General features: G+C 45.9%; 1 protein-coding gene across 1 annotated transcript in view; it reads right to left on the bottom strand.

The window, feature by feature from the left end:
• Positions 1-6,730: 6,730 nt before the first annotated feature.
• The window catches only part of RP1L1 (RP1 like 1), a 47,082-nt gene continuing 32,975 nt past the window's right edge, over positions 6,731-20,837 (bottom strand). The window contains exons 3-6 of the mRNA XM_069008407.1: positions 15,828-15,996; positions 12,493-13,887; positions 8,894-11,529; positions 6,731-7,564 (exon numbers count right to left, since the gene is read on the bottom strand). Of these exons, the coding sequence (XP_068864508.1) occupies positions 6,731-7,564; positions 8,894-11,529; positions 12,493-13,887; positions 15,828-15,996 (5,034 nt within the window). The remainder of the gene's footprint in view (positions 7,565-8,893; positions 11,530-12,492; positions 13,888-15,827; positions 15,997-20,837) is intronic.

Here is a 20,837-nt window from a genome sequence, read left to right as displayed (position 1 = left end):
ATCAGGTGAAATACAGCATGTTAGGACTCATGGGTGTTTGTCCTCAAGTTTAGGTTTGGGACAAGGTGGGAGACTGAGGAAGAGATCAAGGCTTCTGCCATAAAATATAATCTGGGTTATCAGAAACACGGGGATAATTTTATTAACAGGAAACCCTTCATTCTTCAAATCATTGCAGATTTTAATGTGAAATCTCTGTTCCCTTTCTGCTCCATTATGTGCCTGGGTTTAGCAGCCCAAACCAACCACACACGTCCGATGTCACCATGAAGATCAAGGAAAGACTTAAAACTCCCTAAATACACCTTAGCTGGTGCATGGGGTCAGTGAGGATCGTGCAGCCCCCAAGGTGAGACAGCAGAAGGGTCCTGTCTTTCCTCAAGACATCTTGGTGCATTATCCTGCCCTGGATATCCAGCCATGGCTGCCCCATCCCTGGAACAGTCCCAGGCCAGGTTGGACGGGGCTTGGAGCAACCTGGGATAGTGGAAGGTGTCCCTGCCCATGGCAGGGGGTGGAGCTGGATGGTTCCTCCCAACCCAAAGCATTCCGTGACTCCGTGAATTCCTGCAGGGATTGCAGCACTGGGCTGTGCCTGCCCTCCCTGAGGTTTGATGAATCAGGTGTGTGATGCAAGGAGGGACTGCCAGGGAGGCACTGCAGCCCAGGACAGACAGAGGGAGAGCCAAACCTGGCTCCATTCCTTGCCTGCTCCTGACTTCTTAAGGAGGGTGAGTCCTGCTGCTCACTGAGATTCTCAAGAGCAGGAGTTCGTTCCTTGGACTCCAGTAAAGCTCCTATTCTGGATGACTGGGGAAGAAATTGATGCTTGAAAAAGAAATAGAGAAATCTGAATATTTAGCAACTAACAAATCATTCTTCAGATGTTTTAGTGCACAACAAAGAGGTTTTTGTGTGTGGCAGAGACTTACCCATGCCATTCATGAAACTTAACATGGAATCAGCCTTGGGTGGCTGGGGTTGCTGTGCTGGAGAGGAGAGGCACTGCTCTGGGATGGCAGCAGGAAGGATGGCGTTTGTTTGATGTGCCTCAGTCCTACGGCCTTCTCTGCAAGGGGATCAGGAGCCAAAGTAGCCACTGCCCCAAGGCTGGACTGCCCCAGGGACCAGGGAGAACTCCCAGGTCGGGACTGGTGCAGGGGGAGGATTTCTGGGCTGGAACAGACTAATTAGGCACCACAGGGAAGCATTTCCATCCGCTTAGGAAGCATTGTCCTGACCTTGCTCCTACGCCCACTCCCTCTCTGTCACAGGCCTGAAAGAGCCTCGCTCAGCTCTTTTAAAACTGGAAAATGAGCCCCAGCACCATCCTTTATGCAAGAGCTGAAAGGTTAATACGTGTCACCTCTGTCGGCCAGGACTCTGCAATGGCAAAGCCCTTTCTACTGAAGAAAAAAACCACCAGCCTGTCACAGCCTGACCTTTCCACCCTCACACTCCAGCCCCACTTTCACACCACAGAGTTGGGAATAAACACATCCTTTTCCAAACAGGGCTGGATCCTCTCAGCTGCAGCAAAATGTGAATACTTGCACACAATGCAGGTGGCTCTTAGGTAGGGGTTTTCCTGTGGATTGCAGGGATAAGCAAGCATCAAGCTCCTGGAATTAGAAAGGTCAGCAGGGATGCTTCCTGTTGGAGCTGCACGAACCCTGGTGCTCAGATCAGAGGGCAGGGAGTTAAAATTAGAAGCGGCCGTGGGGTTGCAGAGGTCACTCCTTGAGCCTGACAAGGTGATGGGGTCTGTGGTTTGGGGGCATGAGAAAATAAACATCTTCAGCCTTAATATTTTCTAGAGGATCACAGAAAATACCTCTTCTTCTGTCTTTAGCACAAGGTTTGGAATATCAGGAATTCCTTCCTAAATAATCGCTCTCTTTCCCTGGCATGTAGAGGATGTGTACACACCTAGCTGACCACAACAAAAAAGTAACTGGAATTATTGGGGAATCCCCAGTTGAATAATTTCCTAGAAAGACTGTGTTGGATGGACACAGCTCAGGAGATGTCTTGGTGCTTGGCATGTTTTTGGGATATAAAAGACTGGGTCATTCACCAATCAGAAGTGCAGAATGAGCCCCTCTCTCTGCTGAGTATATCTTGCAACTCTGGGAAAATTTTTCACCAAAAGCAGGGCAGCTCGAACAGAAGAGATGGAGAGAGATCCCACAGCCCCAAGCAGCCTGTGTTTGTTTCAAGCCTTCTTTAGACACCCTTTCCCAATTGTTTGGCTTCCAGGTACTCAAGGTATCCTACCTGGATCAGGGCAAACTGCAGGGACTGAGTGTGGCCAAGGATGTAATGCCTGGTCATGGTTTAAACCAATTTTGTGTATTCTTTATCCCATGTCCCAGTCACTCCTCCTGCATCCATGAGGAAGCACCTCTCTGGAGGAGCAGTGGGACTGATGGATTTACCTCCAGGAAAGGGGTGTCAGACTTTTGGAGCAAAACACTGCACCTCCCAAATGCCTGGAGCTTGATGTGTGCACGGATTTGAGTGCTCCCATCCCATCCAAGAGGAGCACTGATTGCTCTGCTTTGCCAAGGAGCCACCAAGCCCTGCAGTGCACGTTCTCCACCTTCCAATTAAGAAAAGAGGGAGCTTGCAGGGCACATCCACAGCCAGTTTGGAAACTCTCCCTGCCCTCCAGAGCAAAACCTACTGAAGGAGCCTGAGGTTCAGAAATAACCACAAACCACCCTTTCCTGTCAGGCAGCTGGGATTTCAAGTGGTTGGGGCTAAATATGGCACTATGTCAACAAGCAGCCATCAGGAAAGGGGGATTATTGCTCTCCAGTAGTGAGAGGAGTCTGCTCACACACGTCTGCAAAGACCTCAGCTTTGGAAAGCACACTTCCTTCATTTCCGTGGTTTGCACTTGAATTTTCACCCCGCTCCTCCTCATCTTTCACTGGACAGTTCCCATTTCAAAACCAAGTAGGCAAACAAAACCGAGGCACATCAAGAAGTAATTTGTCTGGCTGGTAAAGAAACAAAAACAACCACCCCAAAGCCAAGCAGAGGAGCCCAGGAAAACACGAAGTACAGCTGTGCAAGTCTCACATCGCCTCTGCTCCCTCCTCCTCCTCCTCAGCCCTGCTGAAAGACAGCAGCTGTAATCCCTTCTAGGTGGTGACAGGAGTGATCTTCCCAGCCCTTATGAACGTGACAGCCCTGGAGCTGGCTGGGAACACGCGTTCCTGTGCTGTCAGAGGGAGAGGGAAGCTGCAAGACCCAACAGGCGCCTGAGTCACAGCAGCCAAGGGGAAATGCAAACGCTGGAAGCCGTGCAAGTGTGCGGGATGTGACTGCCAGGGATCCTTTTCAGCTGGTTGTTTCCTTCATGGGTGCTCTGGGCCATTCTGGGAGAGACTGGTGGAGGAAGGAGACACCTCCTTCAGCAACATCTGTCTCTGGATCCCCGCTGGCTGCTCCCCAGCCCCTCTGAGTGGGGATTTCTGTGAGCAGAGCTCACTCTGCCCCCACTATGATTGGTGTATGTGTGAGTGACTGCCCAGACACGGATGGTGACACACAGATATGAATGGGACAGGTTTCCTGGGCAGGAACTCCAGTGATTTCAGTTTTCATGGTTTGACAACTGCGTTTTTGTGTTCCTTTTAATTACTTTCTCCTTGCCAGTGCTGCAGGTGAGGAACTGATTGATTCAACACGAGTAGGGTGTGACGTTGACTGTGTAAGCAGCTTTAAAGTAATCAAAGTCAGCAGCTGCAGGAGAAATCCTGGGCAGTGTTTGTCCTTTCCCTAACCTTTTAAGTTCCATCAGTGGCTCTCAGCAATAGCACAGAAGGGCAATCATGGAATCCCAGAATAGTTTGGGTTGGAAGGGACATTAAAGATCATCCCATTCCACCCCTGCCATGGGCAGGGACACCTTCCACTATCCCAGGTTGCTCCAAGCTCCATCCAACCTGGCCTTGGACACTTCCTGCCTTTGGATGGAGCAGCCACAGCTTCTCTGGGCAACCTGTGCCAGGGGCTCACCATCCTCACAGGGAAGAATTTCTTCCTAATATCCAACCTAAACTCTTTCAGTTTGAAGCCATTCCCTTTGTGATCTTGGAGACAAAAAAACACTTTTAAAACTTCCATGGGATGACTGGCTTGAGCTGTTTCCTGACAGCCTGAAACTCATCAATGTAAGATGATTTAGAGTAGCTACATTGGTATCAGCTCTTCCCATATGAGACATTTTGGAAGGGGCTGCCCAGGGAGGTGATGGGGTCCCCACTCCTGGAGGTGTCCAAGGAATGATTGCACGTGGCACTCAGAGCTCTGGTTTGGATGACAAGGTGGGGATCAGCCACCGGTTGGACTTGATGGTCTTGGAGGTCTTTTACAACCTAATTATTTTGGGGTTCTGTGATTTTCCTCTGAGGAAGTTGTCTAGGCTCCCTGTGGGTTCTGCAGGGAGAAATGTGCCTGCTGGGAGTGTAGTCCCCCTCCTCCTAAGGTAGCTGCCTGCAGCAGATGAATCAGTCTTTGTCCCTCTCTCCCTGCTGGTTACTGGAGTCTGGAGGGTGGCTCAGAGGGAGACATTTCACCAGGAAAGTTTAGAGTTCACTCAGCATGTACCACTTCCAGTCTATGCCTCATGTCAAGATCAGAGCCATGGCTACCAGGTTCAGTTCTTTTTGGAATCCTGCATGAATTGATGTGTCACAAAGCTGATTATGAAATCAAAATGGTTCTACATGTGATGTAGAACTTGGGGACGGGGTTTAGTGGTGGGTTTGGCAGTGCTGGGTTAACAGTTGGACTTGATGATCTTTATGTGTAAAAATTATAAGAAGGGAGATTTAGGTTGGATATTGGGCAGAAATCCTTCCTTGGGAGGGTGGGGAGGCCCTGGCACAGGGTGCCCAGAGAAGCTGTGGCTGCCCCTGGATCCCTGGAAGTGTCCAAGGCCAGGCTGGATGGGGCTTGGAGCAATCTGGGCTAGTGGAAGGTGTCCCTGTCCATGGCAGGGGTTTGGAACCAGATGATTTTGAGCCCTTCCAACACATACCATTCTGGGATTCCATGACGCTCACAGATAGGGTTGTCCTTTTCAGGAAGGCCTAGATTTTAACTTCTCTGTCTTGAGGATGGTGCTGTTGTCCCTGGAGGATCTCCCTGGAGGCACTGTCAGCCTTTGTGGGAACATCTCAGCTGAGATCCAGCTCTCCACCCACTCCTCCCAAAGATCCCTATTCCTCAGACACCCAGAGTTAAGTGTTTGCCTCTGGAGCTGAACCCAGTTCTTCATTTGAGTGAAGTGAATCTTATCTCTGGCTGTGAGTTTAAGAGATGGATTCTAGAAATGAAAACCACAGGAATTATTTAATTTGGAATATTGTTTATTTAAACATGTCTGCATACATCTTCACAAACCCAACACAACACTACACACATACTTTTTCTCCATACAATTTAAGGCATTTTGTTTTCAACCTCTCTGTTTTATTCTCCCTGCAAGTTTTTGAGAAAATGATCTGTGTCCTTAAGAGCTTTACACGAGTATGCAGCTGAGGTATAGTCAAACTTATCCTGGCATTAGTTGGGCATTTATTCAGAAATGTTTATATTTCCCCAGGGGAAGCAAAAAAAAATATACAGTCTGGTAAAAAAACAGTCACTAAATGAAGTTTGCAGTTCTATTGTGGGTTACAAAGTCCAAGCTCTCCAAAAAATGCTTAAACCTCTTCCAGCTGTTTGCTGCAGCACAAATGCCCAACGCTTTTCCATGTTAAAGGAAAAATTAGTTTAAATATTGTCTGCAAGGATGGGGCACTGAGCCATTGCAAACCCCATTAGCTCCAAAACAGGGCCTCGTGCAAAATTGTCTGAGGGATCCCAGATGGTTGTAAAGTGCTTTGATACCATCATTGGCATAGTAAAGGACATCACAAGGGATTGGATCGATTCCTAATTTGGTCAATATTGCATTCAACCACTTCTCAGACACCTGACAGGGTGAATTAACTCACGTTTTTTATCTACCACTACAGTGATGAGCACAGTACAAAGAAATGGGGTCTGGAAGAGGATCTGGAACGACGTTTCTCAATGTTGAGGCTCCCAGTGAAGTGAGGAATGAGCTCAACATCTACTAAAGGAGAAAAAAAGGGAAAATGGGGAAAATCTTTGCTATCTCAGATGCTTTTTTCTGGCTACAGAGGAGGTGGGGTAGAAGAGGGCAAGGTAGGGAGGAAGATGAATGTACATCTCTGTGGGCTCTGACCAGACTTTGGCAATGAATCCCGATTTTGTCATGTTTCTGTGGATTGGCAATCTCTCCAGGAAAACGGCGTGCAACAGGTGAAAGGCATCCTGAAGTCACTCAGAGACGATGCCCAGCAGAGCCACAGATCACTCCAGCAGCAAGCAGCATGGCTTAAAGGGTGGGAACCAGAAGGTATCCCAAACAAAACAGCCTTCCCTTTCCCCCAACCACTTACCTATTGAGACCACAGGATATTAATGAGTTACCAGCCCTCTAGAAATGAGGGCAGGGAATTGCAATGTTACTCACAGGATTCAAGATTGAGTTTACCACACTTAATTCAGCCAATTACGAGGGCTCAACTCACTGGAGATACTGAAATATGTAATGAAAATATACTTTAAAAAAAAAAAGAAAGGAAGGAAGAAAGAAAGAAAGGAAGAAAGAAAGAAAGAAAAAGTCAGTTTTTAGTCAGCAGTTCTAGAAGTCCAGGTCATCCTGGTCAATCTCATCCGAGTTGACTTTCTTTTCAGAAGCCTGAACTTCCTCAGTGTTTTCAGCCTCCTTTGGATCTGCACCTTCAGCATCTGCCTGCTCCTCCTCTTCCACAGGATCAGAACCTGAAGATTCTTTGTCCTCTTCTTCTTCCTCACTGTCAGGATACATCTGGGAGGGTTTGGAGCTCTCATCACTTCGAACCTCTCCATTGGGGTGGTCACTCATGGGGTTATTGTCACCTTTGCATTCTTCTTCAATTACTCCTTCCTCTTCAACTACTCCTTCCTCTTCAACTACTCCTTCCTCTTCAACTACTCCTTCCTCTTCATCATCAGACCCCTTCTGGGATTGCTGTGAGAAGTTTCCAACAGAAGAATAACAAGAAAAGGCTGTGGATTTTTTCAGAGTCTCTAACCTTTTGCCGGTTTTCTTGCCTTTGGTTTTTGATGCTTTCTCAGAAATTTTGTTGTTGCCTTGGTCTTCGTGTTTTTCATGTGCCTTGTCAGGGTCATCACCGGTAGGTTCCTCATCATTCCCATCAGGTTTCTCACCTCCTTCACTGTTTTTCTCCTCAGCCTCATCTCCTGACTCTGGTTTGGCATCATCTGCTGCCTCAGCTTCATCTTTCTCAGCTTCTTCATTTCCTTCCGCAGCATCTCCTTCAGGATTGTTGTCAGTTCCAGAGCCCTCAGTATCTCCTCTGCATTCTGATGTCTCTGCCTCATCATCAGCCACAACATCCTCATCCTCTGGCTCCTCTGTTTCTTGAGCTTCATTTTCACCTTCATCTTCACCTTTGGACTTTTCTTCAGCTTCCTGCTCTTTATTTTGAGCTGCTTCTTGTTCCTCCTCTTCCTCTTTTTCTTCCTCCTCCTCTTCCTTTGTTTCTTCCTCCTCTTTTTCTCCCTCTTCTTCATCTTTTGCTTCTTCTTCCTCTTTTTGCTCTTCCTCCTCTTCTGCTTCCTCCTCTTTTGTTTCTTCCTCTTCTTTTGTTTCTTCCTCCTTCCCTTCCTCTTCCTCTTCTTCTGCTTCTTCCTCTCCCTCCTTTACTTCTTCCTCCTCCTTTGCTTCTTCCTCCTCCTCCACTTCTTCTTCCTCCTCCTCTTTGGCTTCTTCCTCTTCTTCCTCTTTAGCTTCTTCCTCATCCTCTTTGGCTTCCCCTTCCTCCTTCTCTTTTGCTTCCTCCTCCTCCTCTGTAGCTTCCTTCTCTTCCTCTTTTACTTCTTCCTCCTCTTCCTCTTTTGCTTCTTCCTCTTCCTCTTTAGTTTCCTCCTCCTCCTCTTTTGCTTCCTCCTCTTTTGCTTCTTCCTCTTTGGCTTCTTCCTCCTCCTCTTTGGCTCCTTCTTCTTCCTCTTTGGCTTCCTCTTCCTCCTCTTCGGCTTTTTCCTCCTCCTCTTTTGCTTCCTCCTCTTCCTCTTTGGCTTCCTCCTCCTCCTCTTTGGCTTCTTCCTCCTCTTCTTTTGCTTCTTCCTCTTCCTCCTTCCCTTCTTCTTCCTCCTCCCCTTTTGCGTCTTCCTCATCCTCTTTGGCTTCTTCCTCCTCTTCTTTTGCTTCTTCCTCCTTATCTTCCTCCTTCTCTTCCTCCTCTTCCTCTTTAGCTTCTTCCTCTTTTGCTTCTTCCTCCTCCTCTTTAGCTTCTTCCTCATCCTCTTTGGCTTCCTCCTCTTCCTGTTTTGCTTCTTCCTCTTCCTCTTTGGCTTCCTCCTCCTCCTCTTTTGCTTCTTCTTCCTCTTCCTCCTTCCCTTCTTTTTCCTCCTCTTTTGCTTCTTCCTCCTCCTCTTTTGCTTCTTCTTCCTCTTCTTTGGCCTCTTCTTCTTCCTCTTTGGCTTCTTCCTCCTCCTCTTTTGCTTCTTCTTCCTCCTCTTTTGCTTCTTCATCTTCCTCTTCTGCTTCTTTCTCCTCCTCCTCCTCCTCTTTGGCCTCTTCCTCCTCCTCCTCTTCTTTTGCTTCTTCTTCCTCTTCTTTTGCTTCCTCCTCTTCTTCCTTCCCTTCTTCTTCCTCCTCCTCTTTGGCCTCTTCCTCCTCCTCTTTTGCTTCTTCCTCTCCTTCCTTCCCTTCTTCTTCCTTCTTCCCTTCTTCTTCTTCCTTTGCCTCTTCCTCTTCCTCTTTCCCTTCCTCCTCCATTGTTTCTTTCTCCTCCTTCACTCCCTCTTCTTCCTCTTCCTTCTCTTCCTCATCATTTTGTTCCTCTTCCTCCTTAGTTTCCTCTGCTTCTTCTTCTTTTACTTCCTCATCATCTTCTTTAGTTTCATTCTCCTCCTCCTCTTTTATTTCCTCCTCCTCTTTGGCCTTAACTGTTTCTTCTTCCTCTTTCTCCTCCTCCTCCTCTTTTGCTTCCTCTTCTTCCCCTTCTTTTGTTTCTTCCCCTCCTTCTGCTTCTTGTTCTTTGGTTTCTTCATTTTTGGCCTCATCCTCCACATCAGCATTTTGACTCTCTGCTACTTCAGGTTCTTCTCCATCTCCATTCAACTTTGTGCCGTCACCTTCATTTAATTCTGGTTCTTTTCCTTCATCCTCCTCCACTTCTGTTTCACCTGCCTGAGGTTCCCCCTCATCCTTCTCATTTTCTACCCCTTCCTCCACAGAACCACTGGGAAGTGTTTTGGTGTCCTGGGCTGCTTCTGCAATGATGGCTTCCTTATTGTCATCTTTTTTCAGCCTCAGGATTTGCTTCAAATCAAAGGCTTTCATGACCGGAGCGTTGGTGGCCACCACAGGGGCTCTGGCAGGCCTGGAAGCCAATTTTTTCCTCACACAGGAGTCACACGGACAATATTCCTCTTCACTGGATTGTTTGCTAATGCTGTCCTCCAAAGCTGCACTAAGGTCAAAATCTTTATCTACATTGAATGATAAGTCTGACGTCTCCTCCAGCCTCGTCTGGGTGCCATTCTTGTCCCCAAATAGGGACTTCTTGTGCATAGTTTGCAGTCGCCATCTCCTCTGCTCAGTTTGGAGTTTGGACTCGTGTGTGGGTGGCTCCTCTGGAGGTCTCGGCATTCTCCTTCCAGCCCTACTTCTGATCTTCCTCAACTCCTTCTCTATGCTCTTTTGTATCCTTTTACTCACGTCCTCCTTCAGCTCCAGTATCATTTCATCCATCTGCTGGTTGTCTTGCAGGTTCCACCTGACTTTTAACTCATTCATGGCATTGACATAGTGAGCCATGAACTCCTTCTCAATTTTCTTGAGCAGTCTCAAGACCCAGGTTGGGTCTGGATCCACAGAGTTTTGCTGGACCAGGGATTTGGCCACACTGGTGGATGTATCGACTTTGGGCTCAGGGTCATTTGGCGACTCTTCCTGGGGCTGCCCTTCCAACTCATCTTTCAGCTCCGTCCCACCATCAGCATCACCGACATTGGCATCATCAGTGGTCACTGGCTGATCAGCTTCTTCAGGGTTTTCTTGTGGGACTTCATCATTCACAGCTTCAGCTTCTTCCTGTTCTCCAGTTTCAGCTAATTTATTTTCTTTGTTTTCATTTTCTCCCCCTTCCTCCTGACCTTGCTCACAGTTACTGCCCTGATCCTCCTTATTCTCTTCTTCCTCCTGGACTACAGACTCCTCTCTAGCAGACTCTGCTTTTTCCTCAACTTTTGCCTCTGAGCAGGCTGTGGAAGGGCGGGATGGCTGCTCTTCCTCTTTACTTTTCTCCTCAACCTCAGTCAGTTCTGTGCCAATCTCTGAATTTTCCACTTGCTCAGCTGGTTTGAATTCCACGGTTTTCTGCGCCACCAACACGGCACCAGCCGTGCACTCTTCTCCTGAGCCACTAGAGCCACTGCAAACATCAACCCCAGAGGAGGACATGGGAGTGAAGGCATGATCCATGGATTTTGGGGCTTTAGATGCAGACACTGCCTTTGCCTGCTCGCTTGCCTCTTGGCCTGAACTTGGGCTGCTCCTTTCAGCAGTGCACCCAAACCACAGGGCTTGAAAAATATTTAGCAGCTCCGTGTACCTTGACTTATTCAAAAGTTTTGAGTTTTCTGATGGATCCTCTGACTCTTCATCAAGGAGTTGGAGGCTGGCAAGACAAGTAATCAAAATGTTGGCAGAATTACTCAGTTTTCTCCCCATTGTGGGGGACACTTCGGGCAAACTGTTTGATCGGTCAAATTTGGTCTCATGTTTTGAACTGAGCAAGGCCTTCATGATCTGGACGGACGTCTGGACAGAGGATGGCAGGTCTCTCTTGTTGTTATTTTGGCTGGATGTAACTGACTGCTTGCATTCTGCCTGCTCAGCTTTGGCAGCTTCAGGTGCAACCTCAGAGATTTCTTCCTGGTTCACACATTCTTCAGCCTCTTCATTAATAGCTGTGTCTTCTGCTTTCTCTTCTTCCATATCAGCCTTTGCTTCATCCTTTGCTTCGTCATTTGCTTCATCCTTTTCAGCCTCCTCCTCCTCATGCTTTTCCTCAGCTTTTTCCTCCTCTGGGGCTTCCTCAGCATTTGTACAGTGTGATACCTCAGTGGTTGACTCTGCACGTTCCTCTTCCCCATCATCCTCCATTTCATATTTCATAAGCAACGTTTCTGAAGGGATTTTCCTGAGCCATTCTTGCACAACTTCTTCTGGAGATGCATTTGGTAGAGCTGATGGCATTAAATCACCTCCTTCCTCCTGAATGCCCATGTCTTCTACCTCTCCCTCTGCTTTTTTGTTACAAGAATCATCAGTCTCTTTATTATTCTGACCATTTACTTCGGTTGCAGCAGATTTAGAGTAGTAGGAAGTTGCTTTGGAGGAATCCACAATTTCTTTCTGCCCTTTTCCTGCAGTCAGCATGGATTCAGTGCCGATGCTACTGATTGAGGAGTTCTTCAACATGATCGAACGCATATTTTTTCTCTTTGGCTTCCCTTTTGGTGGAGCAGGGCAGTGCAGACTACACACTGACATAGTCTCCGACACCGATGCCCGGCTGGAGTTTGACACCTTCACATGAAGATTGTTCTTGTTTGTCCGCCTTGATTTTGAAGATAGAGACATGTTTGATTGTGAACACCTATCATCAGTTTCCTGGGATATCTGTGTCGACACGCATTTATCTTTTAGTTCTGACTTTGAAGAGACTCTTGAGGAGCTACTTGTAGGATTTCCATTCCTAATCTCATCCTCAGCTGGGTGGTCAACTTTTGAACATACACTCCCACTCATGCTTCCCTGTTTTGAAGAAGAGAGTTCTGAACTAATCTTGGCATGACCCTCTCCAGCTTTTCCATTAGGACTTGAAGAACTTGAGCAGAGGGATGATGGCCTGTTGCTTTCTTCTTTATGGCTTCTCTTCTTTGAGCTTTTTGACGATTCACTGCAGCCATTGGCAGTACTTTTTGAGCTTTTCTCTTCAGCAGGACCTCCAGTTGCCTCTGCTTCACTGGTAGATGAAATGTTTGAGTGAAGAGATCCTGACTTATGAGATGTGGCATCTCCAACAGATTTTTTCTTGGTTCCACACGAGCTTTTGGAAAAAACTGATGCTCTGCTGCCTGATCTCCCATCATCTGCATGTAGAGAATGCTTCTTTTTATTCAGAGTGGACTCAAGTGAAGACACAGATATTTCAGACTGTGCATCCAAATGAACATGGCTATGTTTGCTCTTTTTGGACCCTCTGGAAGAGCAAGAGACACTGCATGGAACATTCTCATCACTGCCACTTTTCCTGCTGTTCCTCTCACTAGCCCTGGAACGGTAGGTTCCTTGTGTAGAACATCGTTCCCCTTCACTGCTCTCACCCCTGATTGATTGGCTTGGCTTTGTTTTTGCTGACACCGAGCTGACTTCATTGACTTCACTTTCTTCCTGCTCTGCTTCCACCTCTTCAGCCTCTTTCTTGGGGAAGGACTCACTGGAGAAGGAGGACACCACTGGGTTTTCATCAGAGGGGTCACCCTGCTCACTCTTTTCTTTTGGCATGGTGCAGTTACTGGACTTGCTGTGCACGCTGTTGGCAGGGCTGGAGCACTGGGTGTTGTCTCCCTGATTTGCCTTCTGAAGGCTTGAGGAGGACATGCTCCTGCCCACACTGCTTGTTTCCTCACACGCGTTCTTCTTGCTCTGCCTGGACTGCAGGGATGACCTGGACATGACACTCCCAACTCTGCTGCTTTCAACCTCTTCTGCATCACCCTTCAAGCACTTCACAGAGGAAGCTTCGAAACAATTTTCATCCTCATTTTGTGAAATGGTTTTGGTGATCTCATGGTCTTCAGGGGTGTCTTGAGTATCTAGGTTGTTTTCACAGCTTGAATGTGACATCAAGCCCAAGGATGAAGGTCTCTGGCTGTTTCCTGTGCTTGTCCGAGTGTGTTCCTGCTGTTCTTCTCCATTGGAAGCACCTGTAGATAAATCACTTCGGCACATACACTTTTGAACGGATCGATATGCCACTCTGTTCTTTATAGTCTCTGAGTAGGATGAGGACTCCTGCACAATGTGCTCAGAGTATTCCTCACTGGACGTGGTGTAGATGCTATCCACAGACTTCATTTTTTTGTGGACTACTCTCCTCCGGGAAGATGTGCTGGAGCACGACGATCGCGTGTGCCAGGTGCTTTGCACACTGGGCTCTTCCCTCTGGGACGTGTGTATGGGGTTCTTCCAAATGTCATAGTCCCGGTGTTTCTTTCCACAGCTGTGACAGTGGGCCTCGTCACATTCTGATTCCTCAAGTTTGGACATGTAGGAATCGATATCACAGGGATATAAGGAATCATCTGCCTCTGAGCTGGCTTCTGCATTCATTTTCTGTAGGGGATCTACTCCACTGTCCTCCTCCACCCCTGACTCTTCACAAGGCAGCTGGTTCATCAAGTTGGACTTTTTGATCTGGGTAGACCACTGCAAAGTCTCGTCGTTGAGCAAGCGGAAGCGAACCTTCATCTCCACAGACAAGCTCCCGTCCTTGTTCACGTGGACCCGCTTCTCGATGTCATCGTTGACCAAGGACTGGACCAGATCCCCAGCTTTTGGGTGAGGGCAGCCATTGGAGAAGGGTGCCCCGTTGTCCGGAGAGGCTGCGAGGCCGTTGGGGTATGACTTTTCTGATGACAAGGAAAATCTCATTGACCTGTTGCTGGATGCTGACCGTGGATGGATAATGCTTTTCTTGGCTTTCAGTCCGAAGTTCACTGGAGTGAAGAAAAGAAAGATGGAGACAGATGTTAACTCACATAAAGGTGACACAAAATGTATAAGTCAAACCCTCAAACCAGTGAATACTGATGTTATTCCATTAAAGCCAAGCCTATGCCAATTTACATAATTTGAAAATTTGTCTTTGACTAAGTGATATCCATTAATCATAGAACAGTTAAGGTTGGAAGGGACCTCTGGAGATAATCTAATCCAACTTCCTTGTTAAATGTTAAGTTTCGAATTAATAATCTGCAATAAAATCTTCTACACCTTAACTTTATTTAAAAAAATAAATTGAAACACAAACACTTTGTTTTATTAAGTGCATGCCAGGAAGTAAAATAAAAAAAAAATAAAAATAAAATATATATATATGTTATATATATATATATATACATACAGAGAAATTTAGTCTCAGAGTTTGGGCATTTTATCACATTACAAATATTCCTTTATTTAACTGTGCAAGTTTTCATTCTTCTTGTTTAACCAGGGAAAAATACATGGAGAAGTGACCCTCTTCCTTATCTGGATATCAAGAGTCACACATTTGTTGTGCATCGTCCACTTCTCCACTCATATTCCAAGAAATGTGTGGCCATGTAGACCAGAGCAACACTCAGTCCCTGCAGGGATGTGCCACTAAAAATAGCTATAATTCTTATTAAAACATAAAGAACAAATGGAAAAGTAATTGTAAGCTAGTGATGATTGCAAAGAGAAATAGTGGGAGTTGTAGAAGAAATCAATGAGAATAAGGGAATTTAGGAATTGCAATTGAAGAACATCTTTATGGCCCAGTGCAGTGACCTGCACAGGTTTATTTAGGTTCCTTCATTTCAAGCAGAATACGTTGCTTTCAGGCTGTCTTGCAAGACATTAATCTGTCTTGTTTCTAATATATATTTCTCTAAAATTTCCTCATACATATAACTGGACAATCCTGTCCCTCCATGGGCATATGGATATGCAGCTGAATGGAGGGAATTTTAGGAAGAAAGTGTTGAACAGGAGCACATCAAAATCTCATGAAATAGCTCTTCCCTCACCATCCTTATGATTGAACTGATGGATTTGCTCTCTTGATAGGCAAAGCTCCAGTTTATTTCCATGTTTCCCTCCAATTTTTTATGTCTCAGACAATGAGTGTAGAATGCCTCTGTCCTTGAGTTTCTACAACTTGTTGGCAACACACAAATGAATCTTTCCCAGCTCCTGGTTTTGACAATGGAGAGAAACAGATGCACCTCTAGAGCACATTTAATTTCATCCTACAATAAATCCTTAATACAGGTGGTATTAATTGTCCTGTGGAATTGGGAAGTTTCTTTTCCCAGGCTACTGAGGGTGGCTGGTTTAAATACTTGTGACCTTAGATAAGTCATGATGGAGTGCCAAAGAAATATAATCCTGAATAATCCATAACATCCTCCTTCCTGAACATAATCTTTCCATAAAAAACACGCTTTGTTGCCAAAAGGTCAGCTGTAACCAGGAGAAACTGAGTCTCCTGCTGACAGAACCAGGGCATCCTCTGGTCCTGGTGCAGGAAAATGAAGGAGGGAAGGCATGATAGAACAGACAACGAGGGGATAGAGGATTCGTGGGAAATCTCAAGGGTCCAGGGGGACAGGCACAGGAAAGGAGGGAGTTCTGGAAGGAAAAGGAGACCCAGAGATATGAAAGAGGAAGGGAAGTCAGCCAGACATGGGGAGCATGTAAAAGAAAGACTGGGGGGTGTAGGGAGGAAATCCTACAAGGAAACCAGAGAAAAAGAAGGGGAGGATGGAAAGGCCTGGGAGGCAGGGAGAGGGAAGTGCATTTTCCACATGAGATCTGCACATGGGGGCAGCACAATAGGGGCCTGTAATCCCCATGTTGTGGGACACAGGCCTGGGGGCGACTGTGTGACATGGCCCCGAGGTTTTCTTACTTTCATTGTTCTCGTTGACATTGTTGCCATTGTTGGAGCAGGGAGGCAGGTTGGGCAGCTTCTCCACTGAGTGTTTCCTCAAATTCTCCATGGATACAGGCTTGAATGGCTCCCGGCCGACACACACCAGCACGTTGGGGCAGTGGAGCAGGGCCTGCATGCTGTCGATCTGCAAAGGGAACAGCAAGTGGAGCGCCATGAGCCCAGACCGAAGAGTTTGGCTCTTCCAGGCCTGGAACCAACTGGCAATGAGCTGCCACCTAAATAAAAGAGCATTTGGATAATAGTCTCAGGCATGCAATTCTGTTTTTGGGGTTTTCCTGTGCAGGGCCAGGAGTTGGACTTGATGATCCTTGTAGGTCCTTTCCTACTCAGGATATTCTGTGATTCAATGAAAATAAACGTGGTTCTGGAGAACTTTGGGGTCTACCAGAGCCTACTGGGGAATTCTTCCATTGAAAGAGAAGCTCTGCTATGCTTTGATCAGATTTCCTAAGATGGGGAAGGGGTGGGAGAGATTGCCTAAGGGAGACTATATCTCATATCTTATATCTTATACCTTATATCTTATATCTTATATCTTATACCTTATATCTTATATCTTATATCTTATATCTTATATATTATTATATATTATATATTATATAAGATTTTACATATTCTGGGAAAAATGTAGGCATATTCCACGTGGTAGTGAGGAAGAGGGTGGAAGTGGAGATGTTTCAGTTTCCCTTACAGAGAATTATAACATTTAAATTCTTCTAATTCCTGTATGGGGCAGCTTTTATGACCTGAAAAACGCTACATGTCATTTTGTCCCTTAGTTGATCCTTTTCTTGCTCCAGAAGAGGGACAAGAACTGTGGCTTCCCCTAATATTCTCTCAAATACTGCCTCAGTTATAAGCCCAAGTATTGCCTCAGTGGTGGACAACAAAGGATGTGGGAAGTGCCTGTGAAGGAATCTTTGTTCCTCCACGAGAACTCAGGTTCTCACCCTTCATCCTCACCGCGTGACCTGTTCCTGGATTACACACCAAGTCCTTCGTGAGTCACTTCCCATGGAATCCTAGAATAGTTTGGGTTGGAAGGGACCTTTTAAATGCCATCCAGTCCAACCCCTTACAATGAGCAGGGACATCTTCAGCTGGATCAGGTTTCTCAGAGCCCCATCCAACTTTTACCCAAATACAATTGTCTCTCTCAAAGAACGGGAATCAGTCCTGTGGGAAGCACTGGGCAGACAAATCCTGGACTCATCTTCCATCTTGTTTCTGCAGCCTCTCATTTGAAAGACTGAAGCTGAGCTCTCAGCTAAAATACTTGATGTCTTTCAAAAGAAGGAGAAACCTCTCTTGCTGTCTGAGAGGACTTTAAAGTGGCCAACATTTGGCAGCTTTGTGCTGCCAGGGGTCTCCATAATCTGGGATGTCCCTTCCTCCTCAGCCGGCTACATCAGGAGAATGTCTCTAGAGCACACAGAAAACCTCAACAAGAGGTGACTGCTCCATGGGTTACTAAGCCAGCACCGGTGGTGGGCTCAGCAAGATGCACCCTGACCTCACCCTGTCACTTAATTATCATCCCCTTAATGAGAACCAAGATAAGGAATCTCAGAGGAGCAGCGATGACAGTTCTGCAGTTGTCACATGCACCTGAAATAACAGCGCATGACGGACAGACCTCGGCCTCTAAATATTGTTACAGCCAAGGAATGAAGAACCAGGGCCCCTTCAGAGCCCAAGCCCTCAGTTTGTGAAATGCCTCTGGAGTTTTCCAAGATGTCCCACCAGGACTGTGGGAGGCACCAAGGGATTGGTGCTGGGTCTGGTGCAAATAAGAGGGTAAATGTGTGGAGAGTGAAAGAGCAAGACAGAGATAAATGGAAGCACATTCTAGATCCAGCTCATCACTTCTGATAACACTTCTTACAATGAAACATACGGCATCAACTTTTTAGTGGAAATACAGTAAAATCCCATCGTCTTCCCATTATTTTTTATTTTCTGTTTGTGTTCTAACAACGCTTGCGATTTAGGCCCATCCAGTTTGCTATGAAACCCAAAATAAGAGAGCTTTGCTCACTGAAATTTTCATTAAAACACCGCAAAGCAGCAAAACTGCCAAATTCATGTGATGGGTACCATGAAACTGAAAAATAGCTCGCAAATCTCACTTTGCTTCTGTTCACTCCACTTCTGATCCATCTATTCCTAAAGAAAACATCTTTATATATTCCTAACAAAAACATCTTTCTAGCTCGCTTTTAAAGTTTATAGAAAGCCTAGAATTTAATAAACCAAATATTTTGAGCATGTTTTTGCCACCTGTATGTTTCATTTCCTTCTTTACTTTTCTGTTCTTTTTTTTCCTGTTCATTTTTCTTCTTATTTTTATTCCTTTGATGAAATCTTTCCCCCGATTTTCTACAAGTGGAAAAAAAAGTGAGGATAAAAAAGAAGAAAGAGAAGAGGAAAAAAAGGGAGAGAAAAAAAAGAAAAATAGGCATGAAATGTGTTCCATCCCTAATGTAAAAGAATCTGTCTTTAAAACCCCACTAAGTTTAGAAACTGTTCCTGTTTGTAAAGGATTTTTTTTTTCAGTGAAAGCTATTTTTTGCCCTCATTTTCTTACGTGGTTCTGTGTCTGGGTGTAGATATTTCAATCACACTCATCACTGCTGCGTTGTGTGTGCAGAAAATAGATGGTGCCAATGACAGAGAGTCAGGGATCCATGGAGCTGACCCGTCTGAGTTAGGGAATTTATACATCCTTTTATATGGAATATACTTGTGTTATGTCACTTAAAATAGTCTGTATTTGAAGTACAGGGTATTTCTGACAGCAGCAGCACTTTAGCAGTGTTTGTGTCTATAATGTAAATTTTCTTCCTAATGTCTTGCAAGCTTCATCTCTTTGAATTAATAATTCCAGAGATTCACCTTTGTAATGCTTCATTGTTAAAAACATTTTGGTAGCTGTAGATACAGCTGAATGTTTTCTGAGGGTTAAATAAATCCTGTTTCTGACATTGATTTAATGCAACATCCACTTTTTCAGGGCAGTGCAGGGTTGGGATAACAGTTCATTCCATGTGCTCCACATGGAGCCTTCCCACACTTCTGCAGGAATCCCATCCTCTCAATGTGTCACTGCCTGGACTATCCAGAGAACAACTGTCTTCAGGGCCATCAATATGACATTTTTTACCAGTGCTGAATTATCGCTAAACAGCACATCCCCTCTTGGGTATTTTAGCAACTTGCAGCTCACTCAATGTGTCCTGGATGAGGCCCACGTGGTTCTTCTCGGATTTTCTTCTTTTTCAGGAATGTATAAAAACTATTTATAATCTGAAGGGATCAGATCCTGACCCTGCAGGCATTCCGCTGTCCTCTGTTGCTCCTGGAAATGCTGGGTGAAATACTGGCCCCATTTCAAGCAGTGGTAGAATCTCCCCTGGCTTCTCTGGAGCCTGCATCATGTTGCCTAGAGCTGGGAAGTGAGGAAAACTGGGAGCTTTCTTTCCATCTGCATCATCATGGAACAGTTTGGGTTGGAAGGGACATTAAAGCTCATCCAGTTCCAACCCCATGACAAGGCAGAGACACCTCCACTAGCCCACGTTGCTCCAAGCCCCATCTAGCCTGTCCTTGGACACTTCCAGGGATCCAGGGGCAGCCACAGCTTCTCTGGGCACCCTGTGCCAGGGCCTCACCACCCTCCCAGGGAACAATTCCTTCCCAATATCCCATCTATCCCTGCTCTCTGGCAGTGGGAAGCCATTCCCTGTGTCCTGTCCCTCCATCCCTTGTCCCAAGTCCCTCTCCAGAGCTCCTGGAGCCCTTTTAGGCCCTGGAAGGGGCTCTGAGGTCTCCCTGGATCCTTCTCTTCTCCAGGTGAACACCCCCAGCTCTCCCAGCCTGGCTCCAGGGCAGAGGGGCTCCAGCCTCTTTTTTGCTATTGTGCAAGAGAAGTGATCCTGTTCTTCTTCTTGGACACAACAGCTACCAAAGAGTTTTCATGACTCGTGCAGCTGTATTTTCCATGCAATTTCTGCCAAGGATTTTCATGCTGGGAGAAGAAACCCGACATCAGACAGAAACTTGGAGAGAGATAAGATTACAAGATGTGGCAGTAGGACCATGGTGAAAAGCAGACACAGTAGGTATTCATGTTTCAGAACCATGTGAGCCCCAGAGAAAGAGATGAAATATTAGATGGGACTAAATTCTGAGAAAATAACCTGTTGTTGAATTTCTGTTCAGATTAGGTAAGAGGTGGGAATGATCTTGCAGAGAACAGTGTGAATTCCAACATATGTAGGAAAAGGAAGGTTTGATGAGATGACCTCCAGAAGCCTTTTCCAAACTCAGTGATAATGTGGTTCTGTGATTTATTGCAGGAGAGGTGGATGTTATTTCATGGAGACGTGAATTGAGGGAAAGTGGGGTAAGCTGAAAGATAAGAAGGTGAACGTTCTTATCTGCTTTAGCTCTCACACACAGTGGAGAAAATGGAATGCCACCGAATGGGGATGTGTTTCATCTGAAGGTTGATCTTCATGATCTTGGAGGTCTTGTTCAACCTTAAAATTTCTATGATGATTCCATAATTTTAAAGCAGTAGTAAGACCTTAGATATTTGGTGCTCTCTTTTAGGGTGGGAGAAGATCAGAAGATGCCTCAGTGAAATGAAGTGGTGGCCGCTCATTGCTCAGCATAGATCTTTTCCATATTAAATTTTCCTTTGTTTGCTCTCTTCCAAGCAGTAGCCAAGTGAGGAAATCCTTCTGGCAAACAGATTCCTCACTTCCCTCAGGCTGCCACAGCAAGATTCCTGAGCAGCCATGACAGGATATTCCAAGAAAACAGTATTACATCCCACCACAATTTAACTAAAAAAACCCCAAAGGCAGTGGATTGTAAATACTTAAATTCTGGTGATCATCTGAAGAAGCTGTGATGGAGAAGAGAATGCCCTACTCTAACATGTCTCCATTAATTCATCCC

The sequence above is a fragment of the Aphelocoma coerulescens genome, chromosome 3 (assembly GCF_041296385.1).
Source record: "Aphelocoma coerulescens isolate FSJ_1873_10779 chromosome 3, UR_Acoe_1.0, whole genome shotgun sequence".
NCBI lineage: Eukaryota > Metazoa > Chordata > Aves > Passeriformes > Corvidae > Aphelocoma > Aphelocoma coerulescens.
Note: the sequence above shows the minus strand (reverse complement) of the source record. Positions and strands in the feature narration are given on the sequence as shown.